Source organism: Camelus dromedarius, chromosome 16 (genome assembly GCF_036321535.1).
Source record: "Camelus dromedarius isolate mCamDro1 chromosome 16, mCamDro1.pat, whole genome shotgun sequence".
NCBI lineage: Eukaryota > Metazoa > Chordata > Mammalia > Artiodactyla > Camelidae > Camelus > Camelus dromedarius.
In genome coordinates, this window is record NC_087451.1 from 43,481,509 (window position 1) to 43,503,167 (window position 21,659).

The 21,659-nt window shown below is 42.5% G+C and overlaps 1 protein-coding gene across 2 annotated transcripts; it reads right to left on the bottom strand.

The window, feature by feature from the left end:
• Positions 1 to 1,483: 1,483 nt before the first annotated feature.
• Positions 1,484 to 20,376, bottom strand: LSM12 (LSM12 homolog). Of its 2 annotated transcripts, XM_031468672.2 has the most exons (5): positions 20,162 to 20,376; positions 18,199 to 18,332; positions 5,499 to 5,608; positions 3,948 to 4,074; positions 1,484 to 3,149 (listed from the first exon to the last, which is right to left on the bottom strand). In XM_031468672.2, the coding sequence occupies exons 1-5, from the start codon at positions 20,283 to 20,285 to the stop codon at positions 3,057 to 3,059; spliced, it is 588 nt and encodes a 195-aa protein (XP_031324532.1). In that variant the 5' UTR covers positions 20,286 to 20,376; the 3' UTR covers positions 1,484 to 3,056. The 2 variants fall into 2 exon arrangements, with proteins under 2 accessions (XP_031324532.1, XP_031324533.1); XM_031468673.2 differs by lacking the exon at positions 18,199 to 18,332 and having other exon boundaries at positions 20,202 to 20,357.
• Positions 20,377 to 21,659: the final 1,283 nt, after the last annotated feature.

Here is a 21,659-nt window from a genome sequence, read left to right on the forward strand (position 1 = left end):
TCTTCTGTGTTCCTTCCCAAACCTGGCTCACACAAGTGAGCAACACACACACCACCAGTTCAGAAAGTCAACAGGGTAGCAATAGGAGCCCACAAGTGATAAAGCCTGGGGTTTGTTCCAGCTCTGCCACCATAGGCAGTGGCGGTATTCTCAAGTCACTTAGCCCTGGTAGAACCCACTCACCTTCGTTGAAATGAGTGGTTTTCAAATTACAATCAAAGAAATTCTTCAGACACTGCAGGGAAGAGGTAGGGGTGGGATTTGTGAGAGGCTGAGAGGCCAGGGCTCTGAGGCCCCCTACCCCTGCCCAAATGTTTTTACTATTAGCCATGTTTTACTAAAATGCCATCTAAACAAAGACTTCTAAAACAAAGTTGGAGCCTCTGAAAATCAGCTAATCCAATCGCATCTCCAGATTTAATCATCCCAGGACCAAGCTAACATTTACATTAACATTCACAGAGCACCTTCTAAGTATTAAGGGGGAGTATTTAGGGGGACGGTATAGCTGAAGCAGTAGAGTGCATGCTTAGCACACACAAGGTTCTGGGTTCAATCCCCAGCACCTCCTCTAAAAATAAATAAATAGATCTAATTACCTCCCCCCAACCCCACCCACAAAAAATGCCTTATCTAACACTTTGCACCAATTCTAGATGAGTATTAGTTCTGTGTTTTTAGTTGCATTAGTTGTACAGTTAGAGAAACTAAGGCTTAGATGGGTAAAATGACTTATCCAGTCACAAATGAGGAAATGGACGTGAGGATTTGAAGCCAACTATTCATGTCTCCGAAGTACTTGCTCTTCCTTCTATACTGCCTGTCTTTCCCACCATATTAACTGCACCTTTTGAACTGCTCAAAGTTCCCCTGGATGGTTTCACAAAGAGTCAAAACTGCTTCTTACCAGAAACAGTTGGTACCGCTGTTTTCTACTCACAGACCTAGACACTAGGGCTGGGGTGGGAGGGGGGGAGGGCGGTGATGACATGGGACATGAGGCATAGAGCCTTTTTCCAGGCTTGCCATTTCCCATTAATCACATTCACTTCTTTAATTGCATTCCTTAAGTTTTCTAGATCATGCAAAGGTCTCTTCTCTTCTCCCTCTTTTACCTTCTCCAGAAGTCTACATTTCCATGCAGACTAAATCAAAGGCTTCGTACTTGAAATCAAGTTCTGACCAATGGCAGGTGAGTATGAAAGTACACTTCTCAGTCTTCTCTCATTTCTCCTCCAAACAGTTCTGTAACAAATAGTCATACGTATGTACTCACCCCCTTTATTCCTCTACAACTCCCAACCCTGGATCCCCTTCTTAAATTACACACTTTATACTGTATTTCTGGATGAATTCTCAAGGGTAGAAGGAGAGAGGGTAAAGAATAGGAAGCAGAGTCTAAAGGGAAAGGTTAAACCAAACATGCATCCTGAGACACTCTCCCTCCAGGGCCTTTAAAGCACGTACAAACCCGAGACATGAGTGATGGTTAAAAAAATTTGGGTTTTATTGTTTTTGCTAAACAATACTAAAAAAAAAAAAAATTTCATTTTGAAGGCAGGGCTTGAATTATTTAATTTTGATCCATTTATTTAATTAAAAAAAAAAGGAAGGGGAAAGAGATCATGGCCAAAATAATAGTAGTTAATCCCCACCCCACCCCCGAAGCTCTAGCCAGTCACATGAGCATCACCCACTCCCACACAGTGCCTGATATTTAGAGGGTGGCACACTCTACCCCACTGGACTGCCTTGAAGGCACAGGGGTAACAGGTGCCAGTTTTAGCTCTCAGCAGGTTAGTCAAACCAGACAAACTGGTGGGCTAAAGTCCAGAAATTCTTCCCAGGTTTTCTGCCCATTGGCTGAGCACATACAAACTGTCATAAGCTTATAAAATTTCAAGGGGTGGGGAAGGGCATAAGAGCAGGAGGTTGGCAGGAGAAGAAAAACAATAGGTCATCCAAGCTTCCTCCTGGGCTAGTGGCTCTGGATACAGACTTAAAAGAGGTTGGGATAGGTGGAATCCAGGTTTCTTATGAAAGAAAACCATCCCTCGAGGAGGAGCTGAGATGTGCCGTGCAAAATAGTTCTTCCTGCAGAGGGCACAGGAGAAAGGGCAGTTGATGCTCCTGTCTAGGAGACAGGAGAGTGATGAGGAGGTTCTTCTAGTACCATGAAGTTAAGACAAAGGCAGAGGGAGAATCCTGAGGTTTTGGCCAAATATGAGACGGTACACACATAGTTCAAGACTAAAAAGCCACCAGGAACCTTCAAAGCCAGATCCCATCCGCATACACTGGCTCTACAAAGTGCTGCAGAGGATTCTCGCTGTGAACTAAGTCAGGTTAGTTGTCTGGCTATGGGTGGTGGGGAGGGCAATAAATTTTTATTTTCAGAGGAATGAGGTGGGAAGAGCGGCCATGATCTTGTAAAAAGAGACCTGCAAGAAGCAGAAAATATTTAGAGAACATTTTAATATATATTTTCATATATATATTTAAAGTTAAGAAAAATAAAACTAATTCAAGCCATGCCCTGTGCAAAAAAAAAAAAAAAAAAAAAAAAAAAATTTAAAGTGAGACCTCTGTCTGCTGCTCTAGTCTCAACTTAAGTATCACAGTCAGCTTGTTACTTTTATTTTGGAAGAGAAGATGTAAAAGTTTCTTTCAATCACTTAGAAGGCAAGTGTAGCCACTTATAAAAACAGAATGGCAGAGACAGACTGGGAAAGGAAAGTCAGAGGTAAAAGGGCAGAGCAGAAAAGGAATATTCAAAAATAAAATTAACAAGGTGACTGTTCCAGAAGGGAGCTGTGAAAAGGACATGGTGGACCAAAGTCTGTTAGTCAAGTAATGATTCAACTTTTAAATTATTCTCTTGTTCTTTTGTTGGGTGTTTTTTTTTGTTCAAGTCTAAGATTTGGAAATGCCGACCCTCTGTTAACAAGAGCCAACAGGAAATATAGGATCCCTTCCCTCCCCCGGCCTGCCTCCGCTGAAGCCACCACCATCGCCTCCTTGGCTGGATGCTGGAAGAGTCCTCCATATGTGTGGACTCAGGATGACAGGGTAGCCTCCTTCTGTGGTTGCTGGGCTTGTGAACGCTGCAGTATCTTTTGGCTTTCCACGTCTCTAAAATGTTTTTCAACCTGAAAGAGACCAGTTTAGATCAGAAAAAGAGATAGGCACACAAAGCCTCCCAAATAGTTCACTCCAGACTTTGACAGCCCCATCCTGGCTGTCCGGCTCATGGACTATTCAGCACCTTTGCCCTTGCTGTCTGTTGGCCTTCACAAGGTAGATGGGGGTCCTCATTCAGCCAAATTTTTTTGCAGCTTCAGCTAAGACTGGCTAAAAGGTGAATCTATAAATCTTCTATAATCTATAAACTAAAACAGAATATTATATTACCATATACAGATTACAATGACACAAACTCCCTCTCCCCTCCTCACACAAGTGCAGAATGAAAAGTTGGTGGGGAATTAGACTTAAACTTTTACATTCTTATTGGTCTCTCAATGCTCAGTTTATTTTTACAAATGCTACAGCTCAATCTAGAAAGTTAGATGATACCTGCAGGGTCACAGACGCCAACAGCAACTGATGTACACCAACCAGCCCTTCCTGAGCAGTCTGGGATGAGAGGAACTGCTCAGGCCCAATACCATGGAATGGTCTGGCTAATTTCAAAAAGCCACACTACAGAGGACATGGGATTGACCATTCACTTTATTCCACACTGCCCAGTGGTTCCATCCCCATTAGAGTGTCCAAGCCATGGATGTAGAGCAGCACAGCGTGGGGAGGCAGGGTAATCAGGCAGGGCTGCTTGCAGACTGTGTCAGAAAGGGCAGGGATTGCGACATAATGTCCTGCCCTGATGCTGGAGGGGTGAAGGCCAAGGAATCATCCTCTCCCTAAGGTTTCATGGCTCCTTTACTTACTATTTTGCGTACATGGCTCAGTGCACTCCCCTCTTTGCCTTTACAGTTTTCCACTTGATATGGGGGTGTAATAACAACTTCTTCCATGACTACGATGTTTTTTTCTTGCCATTTACAGTCTTTAATGCTGGAAGGAGAAGAGAGCAGGTGAAAGTTACTTCTTGCAGGGCATCCCACACCTCCTGCCCAATGAATAAATAACTCCAGAAAGCTAACCCCAAGTTCCTAGCTCACCACTCAGCCAATAACTAGATGCCAGCATTCCACAGGGAGAAGTAGCCCAGAAATATTTCCTGGACACCACTGGCTAGGAAAAGCAATGAAACTGATGCATGCCTATTCCAAGGAGGGCCCAGAAGAATTACTCTGAAGCATCAAGGACCTAGAAAACCATAGAAAACTTGGTAGCAGCCTCAGAAGCCCAAACCAATTTGAGTTACAAATAAAGAGCTAGGCTCAGGCCACTAGATTCAACTTAATTAAATACCAGCCTAGGGTATTTAAGGGGTTGGCAAACTTTTTCTATAAAGGGTCAGACAGCAAATATTTAGGCTTTGCAGGCCATACAATCTCTGTCACAACTACTGAACTCTCCGGCTATCCCACAAAAGCAACAGACAACAGATGATATGTAAACAAATGAGCTGATGTGGCCCGGGGCTACAGTTTCCCAATCTTTGGCCTATGGGGAAATGGCACCTTTAAAAAGACAGGAGAACAAACTCCCCATCTTCTTGCAATCTGTACTCCCCCCCACCCCAGTAGAAGCTGCTCCTTAAACTGGCCCCTCTCAATTATCAGACAGCTGGAGACTTGCCAGACTGGGAAAACCCATCCCAGTTCACACTTGGGGGAACTCAGGGCAGCTGACATTACTGAGAGTTCCTTCACATACCTGTAAATGTTCAAATACTCACACCATGGCCTCAAACAGCTCTGATGCCAGCTGCCATCTGTGCACCAGACCCAGGTGGTTAAATAGGGTAACAGAAGGCAGCAGGGGGGAGGGGGAGTGTCAAATGTTTCAGTTTTTCAGCAGCTAGGGAAGCTAGCGGAGAGTCAAATGACTTCTGCTGTGACAAAATGTCTTTTATGAGGTGGCAATAAGGTGGCCTTCTGCTCCCCCTAATTCCCTATGTTCACCCAGTGTACAATTGGGAAGAGTGAGATAGATATGACTTCCCCTTAATAATACTGCATCAGCTTTTACAGAAATGAACAACAAGATCAAAATAATAAAAGAGGCAGAAATCACTAGTTCTAAATGATGGATACTAGGTCTGGAAGAGACCCTTAGGGATAACCTAATGCAAAACTAAGTTCTACAGATGAAGACGCTAAAGGCAGAGCAGACAGCTTGTCCGTGATTACACCACTGTTCCATACAGAAAGGCAACAAGCACATCCCTGGAAGCTGAGGTATTGCCAACACACTACCGAGCTTCCCTGGTGACTTTCAGGAACACAACTACCCAAGAGTCAGCCACCAGACAGCAAAGCTAGGCAGTACCACCCCCGGGGCAAGGAACCCCTATGCTCCCCGCAACTCACGTCTTGTGTATGGTCTGGAAGAGCTGCTGGCCCTCTAGGGAGACACCAGCGCTGATTGCATAGGCCTGGCTCAGCTTCTCCTCCTTCTCTGTCCGTGCTTTGCTGGCAAGCTAGGATGGGGGAAAGGAAAGAGACTCAGAAAAGCATTCAGCTTCATCCTTCCCAATAGTTAGGACTTAAGTTGAGGAAAAGATGCTGGAAAGGGCTGGTTTGGGTAGATTCAGTTTTCTCAGGTATCAAAAGTGAAACAAACAAAACCACACACAGTATACCTGAATAGTCTGCTACTATTCCTGGCAAACATCCCTTCCTTCCAATACTTACTGAATGCCTACCATGTGCCAGACATTCACCGTACTAAACAAGAGATACAGCACTGAAGAGGGGCAGGGAGACAGACTATAAACAAAAAACAAACAGATAACTTCAGACAGTGCTAGAAAGAAAACAGAGCAGGGCAAGGTTACAGAGTATGACTAGGGGGCTACCTGGTGGAAAGTAATGGTCAGAGATAAAAGGTAATGCATACATTTCTATGAAAGGAGAGAATTAAGAATTATCAGCTACTGTCTTAGAGCCTCAGGGTGAGAAATTAATGTCTACCACACATTCAAAGACCAGCATGTGAGGTTCTACAGACTCTATCATTCTAGTACCATTATCTGTGCCTCACACGTGCAGCCAAGACTCAAAGGAAACCTAACCATAATACTGTCCACCTTCAACTTGGGCTGAAGCTACTATGCTCTTTAAAAAAAAGAATGGTCTGTATTCTAACTCATGTCTCCCTCCTTAACCGTGCTCTAGTGGAACAACCATAAAAAGGTCAAAAATTCTAGTAAAATCTGATAGGCTACTCAAATCTAGTAAATCCTTCCCAGCAGGGCTGGGTACCCTGTCAATCCCTACTGCCCCTCTAATATACTTCTGGCCCCCGGCCCACACTACTGGTTGCAAGACAGAGACTCCAGAAGTACAAATTTGAGTGTAAGACAAAACAAATACACTAGACAAGACAGTTAAAACAAAAGGCAGACAATGCACCTAAAAGTCAGACAAATGATTTGGAGATTTTCAGATCCATGAACATGAGCACATACTTACTAGTATACTGCAGCATACTAACGACATACGCACAAACATACACATGAGAACACACAATCTGTCCCGAAACACCAGCTCCTTAAATACAAAGAGAGATCATACCTCCAGCACATTACCAAAGTACCTAGATGCTTGGAATTCTTAGGAAACATTTATATTGTTTTAACAGTGACCATTCAAACCATAAACAAAATATAGTTCTACAGAGGGAAAAGTAAACTCAGTGTCCAATTGCTGGTAAAATGAAGCACTTTATTAAGCTTAGGTAAAACTGTGAAGAGAAAAGGAGGCCCTCAATCTGGTGATGGGGACCTGGTGAGTCTCAACTGCCTCTGAGTTTCAAAACCTGTCTGAGGGAGGATGGAGTGTGAGCACAGAAGAGTTGGCTCATACACGCTGTCACTTCAGTCTCCCTAGGTAAAGGTGGGAAGAAAGACCAGAACTCTGCAGTGATGTTAAGCCAGAGCTTCCTTTTCACTTGGTCCCCAGGACATGGAGAGAGATGGATACAGAAGCAGTAAGTAATCTTTCAGGCCAGGGCCTGCCATTCTGGCCCCACCAGGCTACAACCTTACAGAGAAGGAAATGCACAGGGCTGACAGCATTCCCCGAGCATTGGCAATCCCTACTACAGCAAGAAAGCCTCGTGGCTTGAAAGCACTCAGCTTCTATGAAAAGAGAACTGCTGGTGGTGTATTTTAACCAGCAACAAGCAAAGCTTAGTCAGTCACCGAGAAAACCCTGGTAACAAGAATTCCCTTGAGACTCACTTTCCAAAATCCCTGAAGAAAAGCGGAAGTCTACAAGGAAAGAGGGAAAACTGGAAGGAAGCAGAGCTCCCCTGGATTAAACAAGTTCCTGCAGAGCTCCTGAGAAGTGGCTAGTGGTCAGGTAGATTGTTACCCCATGAGCAGGCAGGAGGCTCTCACTTCAAGGACTTTTTTATTTTAAAGTATTTATCCCTAAAAACCAAAAACATCTCCCAATGTTGAGTCAGACAAAGCTGCTTCTATAAAGCTTGTGTTGACTAGATAATCTGAGTATTCAAAGTGAAATATCCTTGTCACCTACACAGTAGGGTTAAAAACATAACAGCACACATTCAGGAAGACAGGAGTTAGTTCCAGAAAACCAGTCATCTATCAATGCAGAATATTTAAGAATGAAACTGACAAACTGAGTTAGAAGAGGGGAAAAAAAGGCTGGGAGTGGAACCACTTTTGAATTTTTGCCAGAGGCAGAATAAAATGGATATAAGTCTTAGCCAAAAGTGATTAGTTTGGATAGCCTGAGTGACAGCAACACCATAGTTACAGAACAATGATTTCAAAATACACCCCTAACCGCTCCCCGCCAAAACACCTCTTGTACAATCTCTTCTGAAGACTCTGAAAGCAAAGAAGAATGGACTAGATGATTCTCCATTTCAACCCATAGTCCAGACAGATCTCAAATGCTAAATGATACAAGGGCACATCTTGGAAAAGTCAGCGGAAATTAGTGTAAGCTGATTGTATTTCAATTTGCCCCAATATCCTCGACTATTCTACCTGTACCTGCAACCATGCTTCTTTGAGAATTTGGATTCACCACAAACGCTGAAGCTTCCAGCAGTCAGTTTACAGACTGTATTTTCATGGCAATCCAAAAAATGCTTAAACCTAACATTCAGCTACAGAGATCTGCTTTCACTAAGAAGTTATATAAATGGGGTAAGTTTCTCCCACAGAGGACTGTATCAAATAGGCATGAGGAAGATTACCTTCACAAAAAGAATCTAGAAATGTTTTTTCTCAAAATGTGGATGAGGGAAAGGGAGATTACCTTGCTCTTTTTAGGTATGTTCCTTAAAACTCATGAAAAACATGAATAAGCTCTTTTGTAAAGCAACTAACTCTCACTCTACCCTCAAGTTAGCTGTAGCTCTACATTTCCCCACATCATATTTTTGTAAATTAATGCATATCTATAAATGGTCTAGTTACTCCAAGTTAATAAGTTTATGGTGACTGTCAAACTGCCAGAGAGAATCAATAAAAAAAATGCCCCCAATAGAGAAGGTACAAAGTATGCCTTTTAAGCTAGGGAGGGTCATCAGGATTGCAATTTTTAAACTCAATAAATACCACCATACTACATTCATTTTCAACGCAAGTGTGCCAGCTGCTGGCCTCTCTTCCAATCAAAACTGAAGCACTAACTGGTTAGAATCTTAAAGAATGTTAAAGGCACCAGTTTTAAGAACACACTGGGTTCAGGCAAACTGAGAAGCACAAACCTACAAATACATGTTACTAATGTGCATGTGGCCTACTTGAAATAACTGCACAAGACAACCTGCGTTTATCTGCCTCTCCTTTTATTTTGTGATTCCTAGTCAAAAGTTATTCCTTGTCTACTAACCAGTGCTTCCTCCTGTGGCCATTTTATATATAGCACCTTGATGTGGGCAACAGAGAGAAGCGCATGAACTTGATACCAAAGCCCATCAATATTAAAAGGCTTCTGGTCATGCCTGCTGCTGGGTAACCCCTGAGTGAGTAAATTAATGAACAACAACAACACACATCTCTTCCTGCACTCAGTGACAGGGAGAAGAGAAAGCAGCCACAACATCATAATCCAAGCAACTTGTTACAACTTTACCTTGTAATTTAGTCACCAGCTGGGCCATCCTATTCTCACATACCCAGACCAGGAAGGCACAGGTGCTGTAGTGAATCCAGAGGGATTCCTACTGTAAGTATTTAACAGGCTGTGACAGCTGATCCAACAAGAGAAGCAGAGTCCAGAGAGGAACCTGCTGGGTGTGACCTACTGACTCCACTGAGCCACTCTTGGTTCATCTTCTCTGTGTATGGAGGCCTTCCAACCAGCTGCCCTCACAGAGGGGTTAGGAAGCACTGCTGCTGCTGCCCCAGAACTGTCCGGGCTACCTGCAAGGCCCGTCGGAGGCTGAGGGGCAGCAGACCAGAGCAGCCAAGAACAACCGTCGTCCTGAGAGCCCAAGTTTGCTCCTGCTGTTTCAATTCTGGGGCATACTCCTGAAAAGCCCTCCTTCTTAGTTAGCAACAAGCAGGCTCAAAAAAATTCCTCCCAACTATCAATATCCCCAAGTCTTCCTGCAACCTTCTGAAAGTTTCTGTCTGAAAGTTTCTAACAAAATATTGTTCTTTACAACCTCAGATAGCTGGGAACTCAAAAAATAGAGAAACTTGCTTGAAGTCATGTCCTAGAACACATAATGATGAACCAAAACACAGAATCAAAGAGGTAATGGTACTGAACACTAAAACCTTAAGAGCTAACTTGCTGAGTGAGAACTTACTCCATGCTAGGCACCAAGCTACACATTTCACACGTATTAAACATTTAATCTGCACAACAATTCTGTGAAATAGGGACTAAAATTACTCCTACTTAATCGATGGAGAAACTAAGGCACAGCTGTTAAGAAGTTTGCCCAAGTTTACCAAGTCACAAGTGGGAGTCTGGATTTGAACCCAGACAGTCTGACTCCAGAGCTTGTGTTCTGAACTCTGCACTATATTCAAATAGTTCCACCTAAGAGAAGTAAGTCTAAATTATTGTTGAAAATACATATTTGAATGCAAAAGAAAATGTTTGCTTAAAAGGAAAATATTTTAAGACTCAGCTGCCATCTTCTATTTTTATCAGTGAATGCTGGCATTTCCATCTATGTCCCCTGTACAGAACACAGTTGTCTGCCTTTTAGTGAAGGGCCTCTTCTAAAGAGGGCCCTGGTCTCACCCTAAACCTCAAGGACATCCTTTATTTCTTTTGTTAAAAGTAATTCACAGGAATGCTTTTAAGAAAACAGATTCTACATGAGAAAATATTTCAGTTTCAAAAGGACACCAAAAGCATGATTCATTTAAAAAAAAAAAATTTCAGGCCAATAATGATAGGTATTCTCTGGACCCATCATTTTCAAGACTAGAGAAGCTAAGTCAAGCAAGTCTCCTGCACTTGAAAGTTTAAGATATGTTAAGTGATTTCAGCTATGATGAAAAACACCCTGGAAATCCATGAGCCTTAGTGCCTCCTTGGTCTCTAGCTTTGACCATCATATTGCTGTCATATGTATCGCACGGCCAGCCTCAAGTCAGTGAGTACACTCCATAAGCAAGGTCTTATCTTTCACCTGGCTTAAAACACTAGTCATCAGCAAGTCAATAGTTTTTGTTTTTCTTAAGTTACTTGTAATTATGTCACCAAGCACTATTCATAGCGACAACAGACAACCAAATGTGGACACAGAGTAATTTCCTAGTCCTGACACCAGCACTGCTGTGGAACCTCCGCAGGGCTCTGCCAAAGAAAGAACTGGCTGGTACATAAGCTGAAATTTCACCTCAACAACCTATCTATGAGAGTGTGTTCTCAAATTAGCCATCTCACACGTGGCCATGAGGATTGAAGGGAGATAACATGCATGAAGGCACTAGGTGAGTCGTAAAGCACTGTACAAGTATTAGCTGTTAACATCATTATTATTACACAGAGAAGGCTTGCGGGTTATTTCAGAAAAATCCATATAATCCAACTTTCCTTTAGCCAGTGAGCTCAAGGCTTTCTCTCTTCTGCTTTCTGTAAGAGCTGCAAGAGAGGCTATAAATCCTAAACAGAATATATCTTCCAAAATATAACTGGAACAGTAAGTTGAAAAATGCCTTTAACTTTATGTGCCAAAATAGGGGCTTTGCTTATGGAACAAAGAGTTGCTTTTATTCAGAGATAGTGAAAGAGCCATGTGCTGCTGTTTCCTAGGCTCTGAGGAGGGTAGAAAGCAAAGTCAAAAAGAAAAGCCACCCCCTTTCCCCATAAAGAGATTCTTACTCAAACCTGTACCTACCACTCACCAGCTGCATGAGGCTGAGCAATACGCATAACCTCTCCTGAGCCTCAGTCCATTCGGGAGAGCGCATCCTCAAGGGTTGTTGTTGGAGTTCAATGAGACATACATGTGAAGTATATAACACCGGTCTGGCACTAACTAGTCCCTTCCCTCCCTTCTGAGCATGACCTCCAGTTTAGCTCACTGACAGAACAGCAAGGTTTTAAATTGCAGAGATGGACAAACTGAAATCAATCCAAATCAGCTTGATTCCATTTAACTTTCCTCCCTTTATATGTCTTTTATTCTTCAAGACCCTACTCCATTGTTACATATGAGCAGCCTTCCCTAAAATGTTCACTACTCTATGCTAAGGATTGGCAAACCACAGCCTGTGGGCCAAATTCAGCCAACCACTTGTTTTAGTTAAGTTTTACCAGAATGACCACGCACATTTGTTTATATATCACCTATGGCTACTTCTGCAAAGGCAAAGTTGACACCGTGACAGAGAATGTACAGCCCATAAAGCTGTCGGGCCCTTTACAGAAAGTTCGTTGCCCTCTGCAAAAAGTCAAATGCTGCTGTCCCTCACCACTCCCAAACATGAGATTCTTGAGAGCAAAAGCAGTGTCTTAAATCATTCCCAGCACCAGGATTGGGGTAGGGTGGGGGGGGGGCAGATAAAAGTAAAAGAAACTTTGACTCTTAGAGATTCATAGAACTAACAGTTCCCAGTTCACACACAATTCATTAGCAGCCTAGCTGTAAAAAGAACCCGGTTCTTCAAACTCCCCACATTCTACCACACTATACTGTTAGCTTTTGGTGTGGTATATAGATCCTTTAATTTTCTCATTCACATACAATTTGCTTCACTCTCCAGGGTAGTCTCTGGTATTTACCTAAGCTAGTCTCAAAATTCCAATGCTAGAACTTGACTGCACCACTTGTTTTTTCTTCCCCTCAAGCCTGATTTCTGCCAGGAAAATTAAATCAGTTAGAATGCCCTTTTCTTAACACTGTAAGAGATACTACCACTGAACCATTAGTAAAGTGCTTATTTTGAATCATCTCCGTGTCAAAGAGGTAGAAAGCAGGGGTGGCTACAACAACACATGTATGGCACAACTCTGCCAGTCATTTGGGTTCAGCAATTTGTCTTTTCAGGTGGACAGTGATTCTCCCCACACCCCCTTCAAAACCAAAACTCTTGACCTAAGAAGGGCCCCACTGAGTCAGCTGGCTGTCAGGTTGACCCTAAAGTCTGAATGCCACTGAGTACGACCTCCTTCAAAGACTAGTGACTTTTTAAATGGCAGTCAAGCACTCTACCTCTCTGATTTCACTGATACCACTCATTACTTACTGTGTCCCCTGTCATTCAGCAGTGATGGGTTCTTCCTCTTCACCCCATCTTCATGACACTTCTTTGAGGAAGCAGTTGTCTGCTCAGAACCAGGTACAAAACTTACTGGTAGACTCTGACCTGGGACTATGGCCTTGACAACATATTCTAATCAAGTGAGCCAACTGGTTACATATAGCTTCTAGAAGCCAGAAAAATTTTATCTGACTATAGAGTCTTGTTTTCCCTAGACAAGTAGTTATTTCCTTCCCCACATTTACACATAATATGAACACCTTCTACGTCCTACCAATATACACATCCCTAAACACAGGAGGGCCAAGTCACCTGATTCCACTTGGTGATAACTCCATACCTCAACACACTGGAGCAAGATATGGTCAAGGGCCCAGCTAACAGGATAGGTCCGTGAACACAGGCCACAATGCAGCAGCTACCAACTACCACAGGAATTTACTCATACTTGAGGATTATCCCTCATAACAACAGAAGCCATAAGGTTATGCTAAATGTTAGCTTTCAAACTGGTTAAAACTCAAAACAAAAACCAAGTCAATTCCTCCCTGTGTGGCATCATACCTAAAGGTAAGCAATGACGTCAGTTCCTTTTAAAAGTGAACTTTGTAACGCTTCCATTCTCTCAGCCTTACCAGGCCCCTCCACCCCCAGACCAATCTCCAAGCACCATTTTTCTCCAAAGGCAGCAAACTTATTCTTCATTACCAGATGCTGATGATAAGCTCTTTGAAGCTCTTCTTCCTAGTTCCTCTGATCACTCACTGTTGGTTAGTAAGGTATAAATGGGTAATAAATACTCAGAACAGGCTGACAAGTCAGACAGTGGTTTGGTAAAGGAGGTGGATGCCTCATCTGCAGAGGTCAATTTTTTCATACTTTGTCCCTTTTCCTGCCTCCCTCCCACAATATACAAACATCTCCTCCAGAAAGTCTCCAAATCAGCAAAGTGATAAGACTAACATTTCATTTGATGCACTGGAGGCCTTTATCTAAACAAATGAATACACACACTTGCCTTGGCTGTCTCAGTGAGTTTCCTAGGAGTCTCAGAAGTTGAAAGCACAACCTCCTAGGTTCTGTGACTGCTCACTCTAACCTCCAGGACTCAGGGACATGTTCACTTAATTACGCCACATGATATCACTGCCCTGGAAATTCAAGTTAATTCTGGTCCTCAACAAGAGGTATCTAACAGACTTTTGATTTTCCCCAATCCTGGGCTGGCAAGTTCCGACATCTAAATAAATGTCAGATTGACTATCAGGAAAGACTGACATAGTAATAGCACCAGGTTCTTAGCTGTGTCCCTCTGTCATACTGCCTTCCTTCCCCCATCCTGTCCATATACCATAATTCAAGGAATATCAACTGTCTACACATAGCTCATGTGGGAGAATAGGACTAACATCTGTCAACTCTGGTCCACTTGACCTCATCCTCGTAACAACTCTCTGAGATAGGAACTAAAATGATTCCATTTCTACAGTGAGAAAGCTGATGCTTAGTAAGGTTAAGAGGCAGAGAAGTGACTTTAAAGATTTATCTGCTTGGTTCCAATGTTCTTTATACCAAGCCATACTGCTCTTGACCACACAACACAGAAATTTCTCTTTACTAAGAAATACTACTTAGGATTATAGATATCTGGGTACTCATTTCATTTCCCCAAACTACTCCAGAAGCTCCTTGGACTAAGCACACAAGTTAGCAAAACATGGAACTTTGCCATCAAAACATCAGACCTGAGTTCAAATCCCAGTTCTATCACATACTAGTTGAATGACCTTAAGCTAGTGACTCATCCTCTTGGAGATTCAGTTTATTCTTTTGTAAGATGGTGACGGTACCCACACTGTAAGAACAACTGTTACAATTAAACAAGATGTCTACCAACTGCTAGTTCAGAGGGTGGCACATAAAAATATTAGTTCCCACACTACAAGCTGTATAACCTGGAACAAGTCACTTAAATTAATAATCCTGTTTTCTCATCTGTTAAACTGAAAGGAAAAGAATAAACTCTAAAGATCACAACGTGTGCTTGTGAAGATGAAATGAGATGTTTAAAAGCTCTCTGTAAGCTTTAAAGCACTAGAAAAATGTAAGGTATGGTGCCCAGCAGAGCTTACCACAATGCCTTGCACAAAATTGTCAGTAAATGTTTGATAAATGCTACACAGAAGGGAATCTTGTTTATGTTGACATGTCCCAAATCATCTGAGAGCACTGCTACTCCAAAGGCAATCTTTATCCCTGGAGAACCAGGTGTAGAGTCAATTCAAAGGAATTTGTTAAGAAACACTTTACTGCACCCTACCACGTGTATCCTGAGCTCTCATTCTCATGTAATATTTAAACCTTCCTCATGAGAGTAAACTAGTAAGCCACATGGTGAATAACCTGAACCTCACTTATGATTGGAGTTCACGTGTTTTTGTACTTTTATAGCCAGGAAATTTAAAACACTTTTACAGGAGACAATGCTACTGTGGATATGATAAAATGACATTCAAAACTTCCACCTTCTGGGGAAAGTATAGCTCAGTGGTAGAGTACATGCTTAGCATGTATGAGGTCCTGAGTTCAATCCCCAGTACCTCCATTTAAATAGTGAAAAAAAAAAAAAACTTCCACCTTCTACAACCTCACTGCCCTCTTCCAAGGTTCCTCTGACATCCCACTGCTGTGGACATAGACTTCTTAGCCTGCAGTGAAAGTGCCAATCAAAAGCAAAACAACCTCATCTCCAAGAACTGCTGGTTCATACCATCTCTAGTTGGGCTGGAATTAAGTATTTCCTTTAAAAGGCCTTCCATTTCCTGCTGGGTTGGAGTAAATGTCCAGTTTGTATCAACACGTTTAATTAACAGAGCACTTACTATGTCAGCAAGATGAGCAATCATGTGACAGTGTCTTCCACTGGAAGTGAAGTACACAGGCAATGCTCCCCTAGACTGCAAGCATCAACAGTTTTCTTCCAGGGATTTCAGAGCACTTTCGCGCTTAAATGCTTAAACAATCCTCTATCTTAAAAAAAAAAAACAACAACCCACCCCAAGTCCATACTCTTTCTTCAATGAGATGAAATTTTTATGTCATCCAAGCAACATGTAAACAGCTGCCCAGATTAGCTGTTTTCAGTAACAGCCCAGAAGGCTCTTCTAAATCTAACTGAATCTAAGGAAGAATCATAAAGCATCCTAAAGTTGGTTTCAAGGGAAAACCAATATAGCTTATTCATAAACATCTCTACAAATGGAAGAATGAATAAATGAAACCCAAAGATAGCCCTCCAACCTAATCTTAATATTTAGTTTCTGACTCCTTTTCCTAGCAAACCTTTTAAAGACTGGGCAAGCAGGCCACAAAGTAAGAAAAGTAAAGATTTCTGATATTCCCCAAACTGTTACTTCCTGCTGCTTTCTTAAAAGAGTAGGTAAACAACTAGTTTATAATAACTGACCAGCAGAAAGCAAAACCCTAAAGGCAAAGATAATCTAATAATCAAGAATTATTTATATTTGAGGTCAAATGTAAGAAGAGAATTGCTTCTAACAGCTCCCACTTAACAATCCCACCCACACCACTCCAGCCCCTCTGACAGTGACACTTGGTGGTCACAGAGCAGAATCCTAACATCTTTTAAACTTGATAAAATCATCCTTCTTTCAGATAATCTTTCTTCTACTACTCACTAAAGGTTCAGTTATTTAGTGAGTTTTCAAACCCTACAAACACTAAAGAATAACTTAGAGACTATTTTTCCCCCTCAACATACCAGTCATAGACTATTTTACTCGAACCTTTTAAAATCTCTTCTGCTAATAGAAGTTCATCCAAAGATCTCCTATACTCTAATAGGAGGACTAAGCCAGGGTTTCAAAAATCTACACATCTGAGAATGGGATATTCTGTATGCAACAGCCTTTAATATGAAACCCAAGACTGCTCTGATTCTGTCCTCAGCCATCACTAAAAAACCTGTGGCATTTCCCTGGAATCTAGAAAGAAGGGAGCTCCAGATCTGAGGTAACTACTTTCTGCCAGCCTCAGTTACCCTCTGTTGTTTCGGCTGCCTGAGTGTTTCCTTGTTTTGCTGAACTGTAGCAAATACACAACATTCCCAAGAAAGACAGATGAATATATATTATTACAAGACTCTTCTAGAGGGAAAAGTTCCGCCATACTAATTCAAGAGACTTAAGGAAAAAGGGAGCTGCTACAAAAATTGAAGACCTAACTTATTCATTCAACAAACATTTTTGAAGCACCTACTCTGTGCAAGGCTCTGTGTATACTCAGTGATTAACAAAACAGGTATAGTTCCCACCCCCACAAAAAAGTTTCGTGATACAGAAAAGTAAACAAATGATATAAAATTATAATTACAAAAAGGCTATGAATAGGGTAACCTTAAGTCCCAATTTGCCCAGGATATACCAATCTACACTTGTCTCAGTGAAAAACAAAAGCATCTCCCTACCCCACACTCTCAAAAATGTTTCAGATTGGACTATTAATGATACGTCACCTTATACTCTGAAGGATAAGATATACTGTAAGAGAGAATAATGGGGGCAAATCACTTTAGCCTGGGTGATCAGAGAAGATTTCTTGGAAGAGGTGTCATTAAACTGAGTCCTGATGGATAACACTTCAGTCATTCTGAAAGGGTGTTCCAAGTACAGGGAACAGCAAAGGCTACAACAGGACTTGGGATATTATTATTCATCAATATAAACTTTGGCTAATAGAACTGAAGAATCAGAAAAGTTTTTGGGGTTCCCAGAGACCAATCTGTACATCCAAAATTAAAATATCCTAAACCTCTAATTTTGTTAGACCTTGAAATTCAAACATAATGGCAAAATTAAGCTCTATGGCAGTGGCTTTCAATTTTTTGTAGGTCATGAATCCCTCTGAGAATCTGAAAAATACTCCAGATCTTCACCCAGGAAACACATATATTCAGGTATGCACACACAGCAATTTCAGGAGGTTCAGAAGCAACACCCCTACCCAGCCCCATCAACACTGGAAGTTCACACATGAATTCCAGGTTAAGGAAAAAACAAACAAAAAAAACCCCAGTCCTCTTTTACAAAGGACAAAAGCCAGCTCTCAAATCTATTTCTCTGGGCATTAAGACACTACTTAAAATCTTCTGAAGATATCCAGGAATAAAGAGAAAAATTAAACTGATATATTTTTTAAAATATATCAGAACAAGCAACTATAAGTCAGTGAAAAAAGTGAAAAACAAACAATGGACAATGTATGTACCACCAAGAGTCAATGAGACTCAAATTTCCCATCATTTCGGAGAGCCAGAACTGCCCTCAAGTCCTTACCTTACTAACATTGAGTGAAGCTAGGGGAGGAGGGGTTTCTGTTCGGTCATTAATTATTTCCACTTCTGAAACATACTGTAAGTTTATGAGCAAGATGTCTGCGTGGTTGGGCTTTCCACTGGAAGAGGGACATTCTGGTGAAAAAATAAAGTTAAGGAAAATAGGGGCAAGCAGAGCACTGACACATCCCAAAAGGGGCATGGAAAACACAATTCACACAAGGCTTCTGTAAAAGGTATGCCACGAGCAAGAGAGGGGAGACTCACAAGAATCAAAGCTCTCCTCAGGAAATCTCCATCTGTCACCTTCCTCCCGCTCACCCCCATAACCAAAAGATCTCAAGCTTTACAAAGCCAAACACAATCCAGAACTGGAAGCCTCAAAAGGGTTTCTGTCACTTTCTCTCTACTGGTCTTATGAAGAGGCTTAATGCAGTTTCAATGCTGTATGTATACTACTGTTTGTCTTGAACTTAATGAACTACACAGGAGAGTAAGTACTTTCTGTTCTTGGTGTAATACCCCCTATATCTGAACAGTGCTCTTTTCACTTCTTCAGATTTGAGATTTCCCATTTTGCAGAGGAGTAAACTAAAGCACTGGAAAGGAAGGTGACCCAACTAGTTAACCCATTCATTCATTCATTCATTCACTTTCTCCAGTCATTTCTCAAGAGCACACTGTAGGTCAACTTCCTCATTCCAAAACCCTTCCAACTAAACCACTAATGCAAAACGTCTTATTTGGTCCAGGTATAAAGTCTTGTATTTAAACAAACAAACAAACAAAAAAAGAAAACAACAACAACAAAAAATGCAACTCTTCTTGCTGTAATTAGTTTCAAAGGACATCTTCCTAAGCTAGAAATTTACAAATGGTGGTTTAATGAATTAAAATACTTGTCACTCAAAGGCAGTAGACTCAGGAAGAAACTTCCTTTTGAAAGGTGCCATAAAAGATTACACCTCAAAAAAAAAAAAATCCAAATAAACCCACCTGTGGCTTAAATAAAAGGGGAAGGGGTGGCACATTTATTACAACCAGGAAGTATTTTGTTTCCAAGATTGAGTTTCCTGGCTTAATTCAGAAATCATTTCTACCCCAAAGAAAGAGGCCACCTTTTCCATTCTGTTTAACACTACCACTTTCAATAGAGAAGGCTACTACTGTGGAGAAGTCAGGACTCCATGTGCCGGACTGAGCAAGAGAAGGTAACTTATTCTCTCACCTGTAACCCACACATCCATACATAAGCCCCTGAAAAACGTGGTCCTCTCTCTGGACAAGGTTCCCAATACAAACATCCCCAAAACAGCAATTTCCAAATGACTGAGAAGCCTAAAACTCAGCACTACTTGCCCCCAGTGGCACCACTCATACACAAACACCAGCAAAACAAGCACCTATCCCCAGTTCTGATATAAACTCTGTCCTGCAGTTACTCTCCCCGCAAACAGGCGAAGCCCATTTGGTCACCACCCCACCGCCCTTTCTTGGACCAAAACCCATCAGTAGACAACCCGTCCTCAACTCCATATCCTTGTCCCACAAGCAGTTCCTTATTCTACACACCCCCTCCCCACATGATTTTACCCGCCCCTCTTCCATCCGGGTTCCAATCACCAGCCCCCTACCACGACCACCCCTCTGCAGATCACTGTGCTGTGTCCCCTCTCCAAGCGTTCCCCCCGAAAAGCCATCCGCGTGTCAAGCCCCCGTCCACCCACCCACCCTCGCTCGGGGCCCAGCTCCCACAAGGGGTGGGAGACAGGGTTCCCAAGGCGGACCGAGGGACCTGTGAGAGGGGGAGGGGAGCTCAGGGCCGTGCGCATGCGCTCCGGGCGCCGCGGTAGCCGGTCGCCCCTAGGCCCGGAGAGGGCCCCAGCCACCGCCGTCGTCCCCCACCCCCCCACCACCGCACATACACGCCGGCCCGGCCTCGGGCTCCGTGTAGGGAAGGATACTTAAAGCCAGCATTTTGGACTGGTAGTCGAAGGCTACCACCTCGCCCTGCAGCCGCTGCTCCTGGCACGTCCGGCACGACACCTGGCTCCCAACGCTGAAGTACTCGCCCGGAGGAGCCGCCATCTTGGGAGAGCAGCCGCGGCCGGCGGCGGCGGCGGCAGCAGCGGGCGAAAGCCGGGCCCCCAGTGAGCGCCGCGCCGCGACGTACGGGGCGTGCTGACGTCACACTCCGGGGCGTGGCCTGGGGCTGGGTGGGGCGGGAGCCTAGGTGGTACAGTAAAGAAGAGGAAATAAAGGGGAATCTGAATAATTATGTTTGTGCAGCTATGCCCGCTTAGTAAGGTGGTTGCATGGTCCATTTTAGAAGTTAAAGATAAATGACCTACGTGGAATGAAAAAGAGGAGAAAGGAAATGCTGTCTCCATTAATGCACCCCTTGCTTGACACACGAATTTAATGAATGAACTCTATCATTTTACATATGAGGAATCCGAGGTCCAGAGGACTTAATGAAACTTGCTCAAAACGATTATACCTAATTACAAAGTGGTAATGGAAACAACATTGGCCGTAGAATTAGCCAAACCGGAACTGGGATCCCACTAAGTTGTATGACCTTGAGCAAATTACTAAACCTGATCCTGTTTCTTTACTCCTTCTTTATTATCACTACTGAGCATCCAACAACCCTTCGAAGTAGGAATCAATAGCCTCATTTAACAGATGAAGAAACTAAATCTTAGACTAAACTTTGTCCAGGGTCGCTCTTCTAACAAGGATTCAGTCTACCTGTTTCCAAAGACGCTGAGCTGCTATTTACTGCTCTGATATATTAGGTAATACTTGATAGAGTACTTAGGTTATATGAGATAATGTATACAAATGCATGGCATTTAGTAGATCTTTAATAAATGGTACTTCCTGTGTTATCACCTATCACCCTTGGAACTCAGGATGCTTCCCCATCTCTCCTCTTGCCCTTTTCTCTAGAAAACCAGGCAAAGGACTATACTGAGGAGCAGTGGCAGTGACAAAGGAGTTTTGGGCCCCCCATTAATAACCATCTAGTATACAAAACAGTCTTCTTAAGATGTAAGTACTATGCAGATGCATTTTCAAGCACGACCATCACCAGTTGCTATGCCTAACCCACCTACCCTTCCACTGTAGAAATTCTAGAGCCTCCTGTATGAATAACAACAGGTTGATCTTTCTCTAGTTCAGAGGGAGGCAATGGGCCAGTCCTGGCACTACTTAACCTAACAATTTCAAAAGTGTCTCCTTGCCTTGCAAGAGATATCAACTTCCTAATGTTGGGCCAATATTAGTACAATCACTGTAATAGAAATAAACATACTGCTCCCTCATACTTCAATTCTTTTAAGAGAACTTTCCTGTCTCCCCCATAACAAATCATAGGTAACTGGCACTCCACTTTTTATATGGCATTGTAATTATAGGTTTTCATATATGACTGCCAGGCACTCTTAGGAAAAG

What these genes read in the sequence shown, in the direction of transcription:
- LSM12 (XM_031468672.2), bottom strand. Translation starts at nt 20,285, where the DNA reads ATGGCGGCTCCTCCGGGCGAGTACTTCAGCGTTGGGAGCCAGGTGTCG. An exon ending in CTTCACTCAATGTTAGTAAG is followed by an intron (nt 5,609 to 18,198) that starts GTAAGGACTTGA and finishes CCCCCATCCTAG; the next exon opens with CTTGCCAGCAAAGCACGGAC. An exon ending in TGAGCCATGTACGCAAAATA is followed by an intron (nt 3,150 to 3,947) that starts GTAAGTAAAGGA and finishes GGTCTCTTTCAG; the next exon opens with GTTGAAAAACATTTTAGAGA.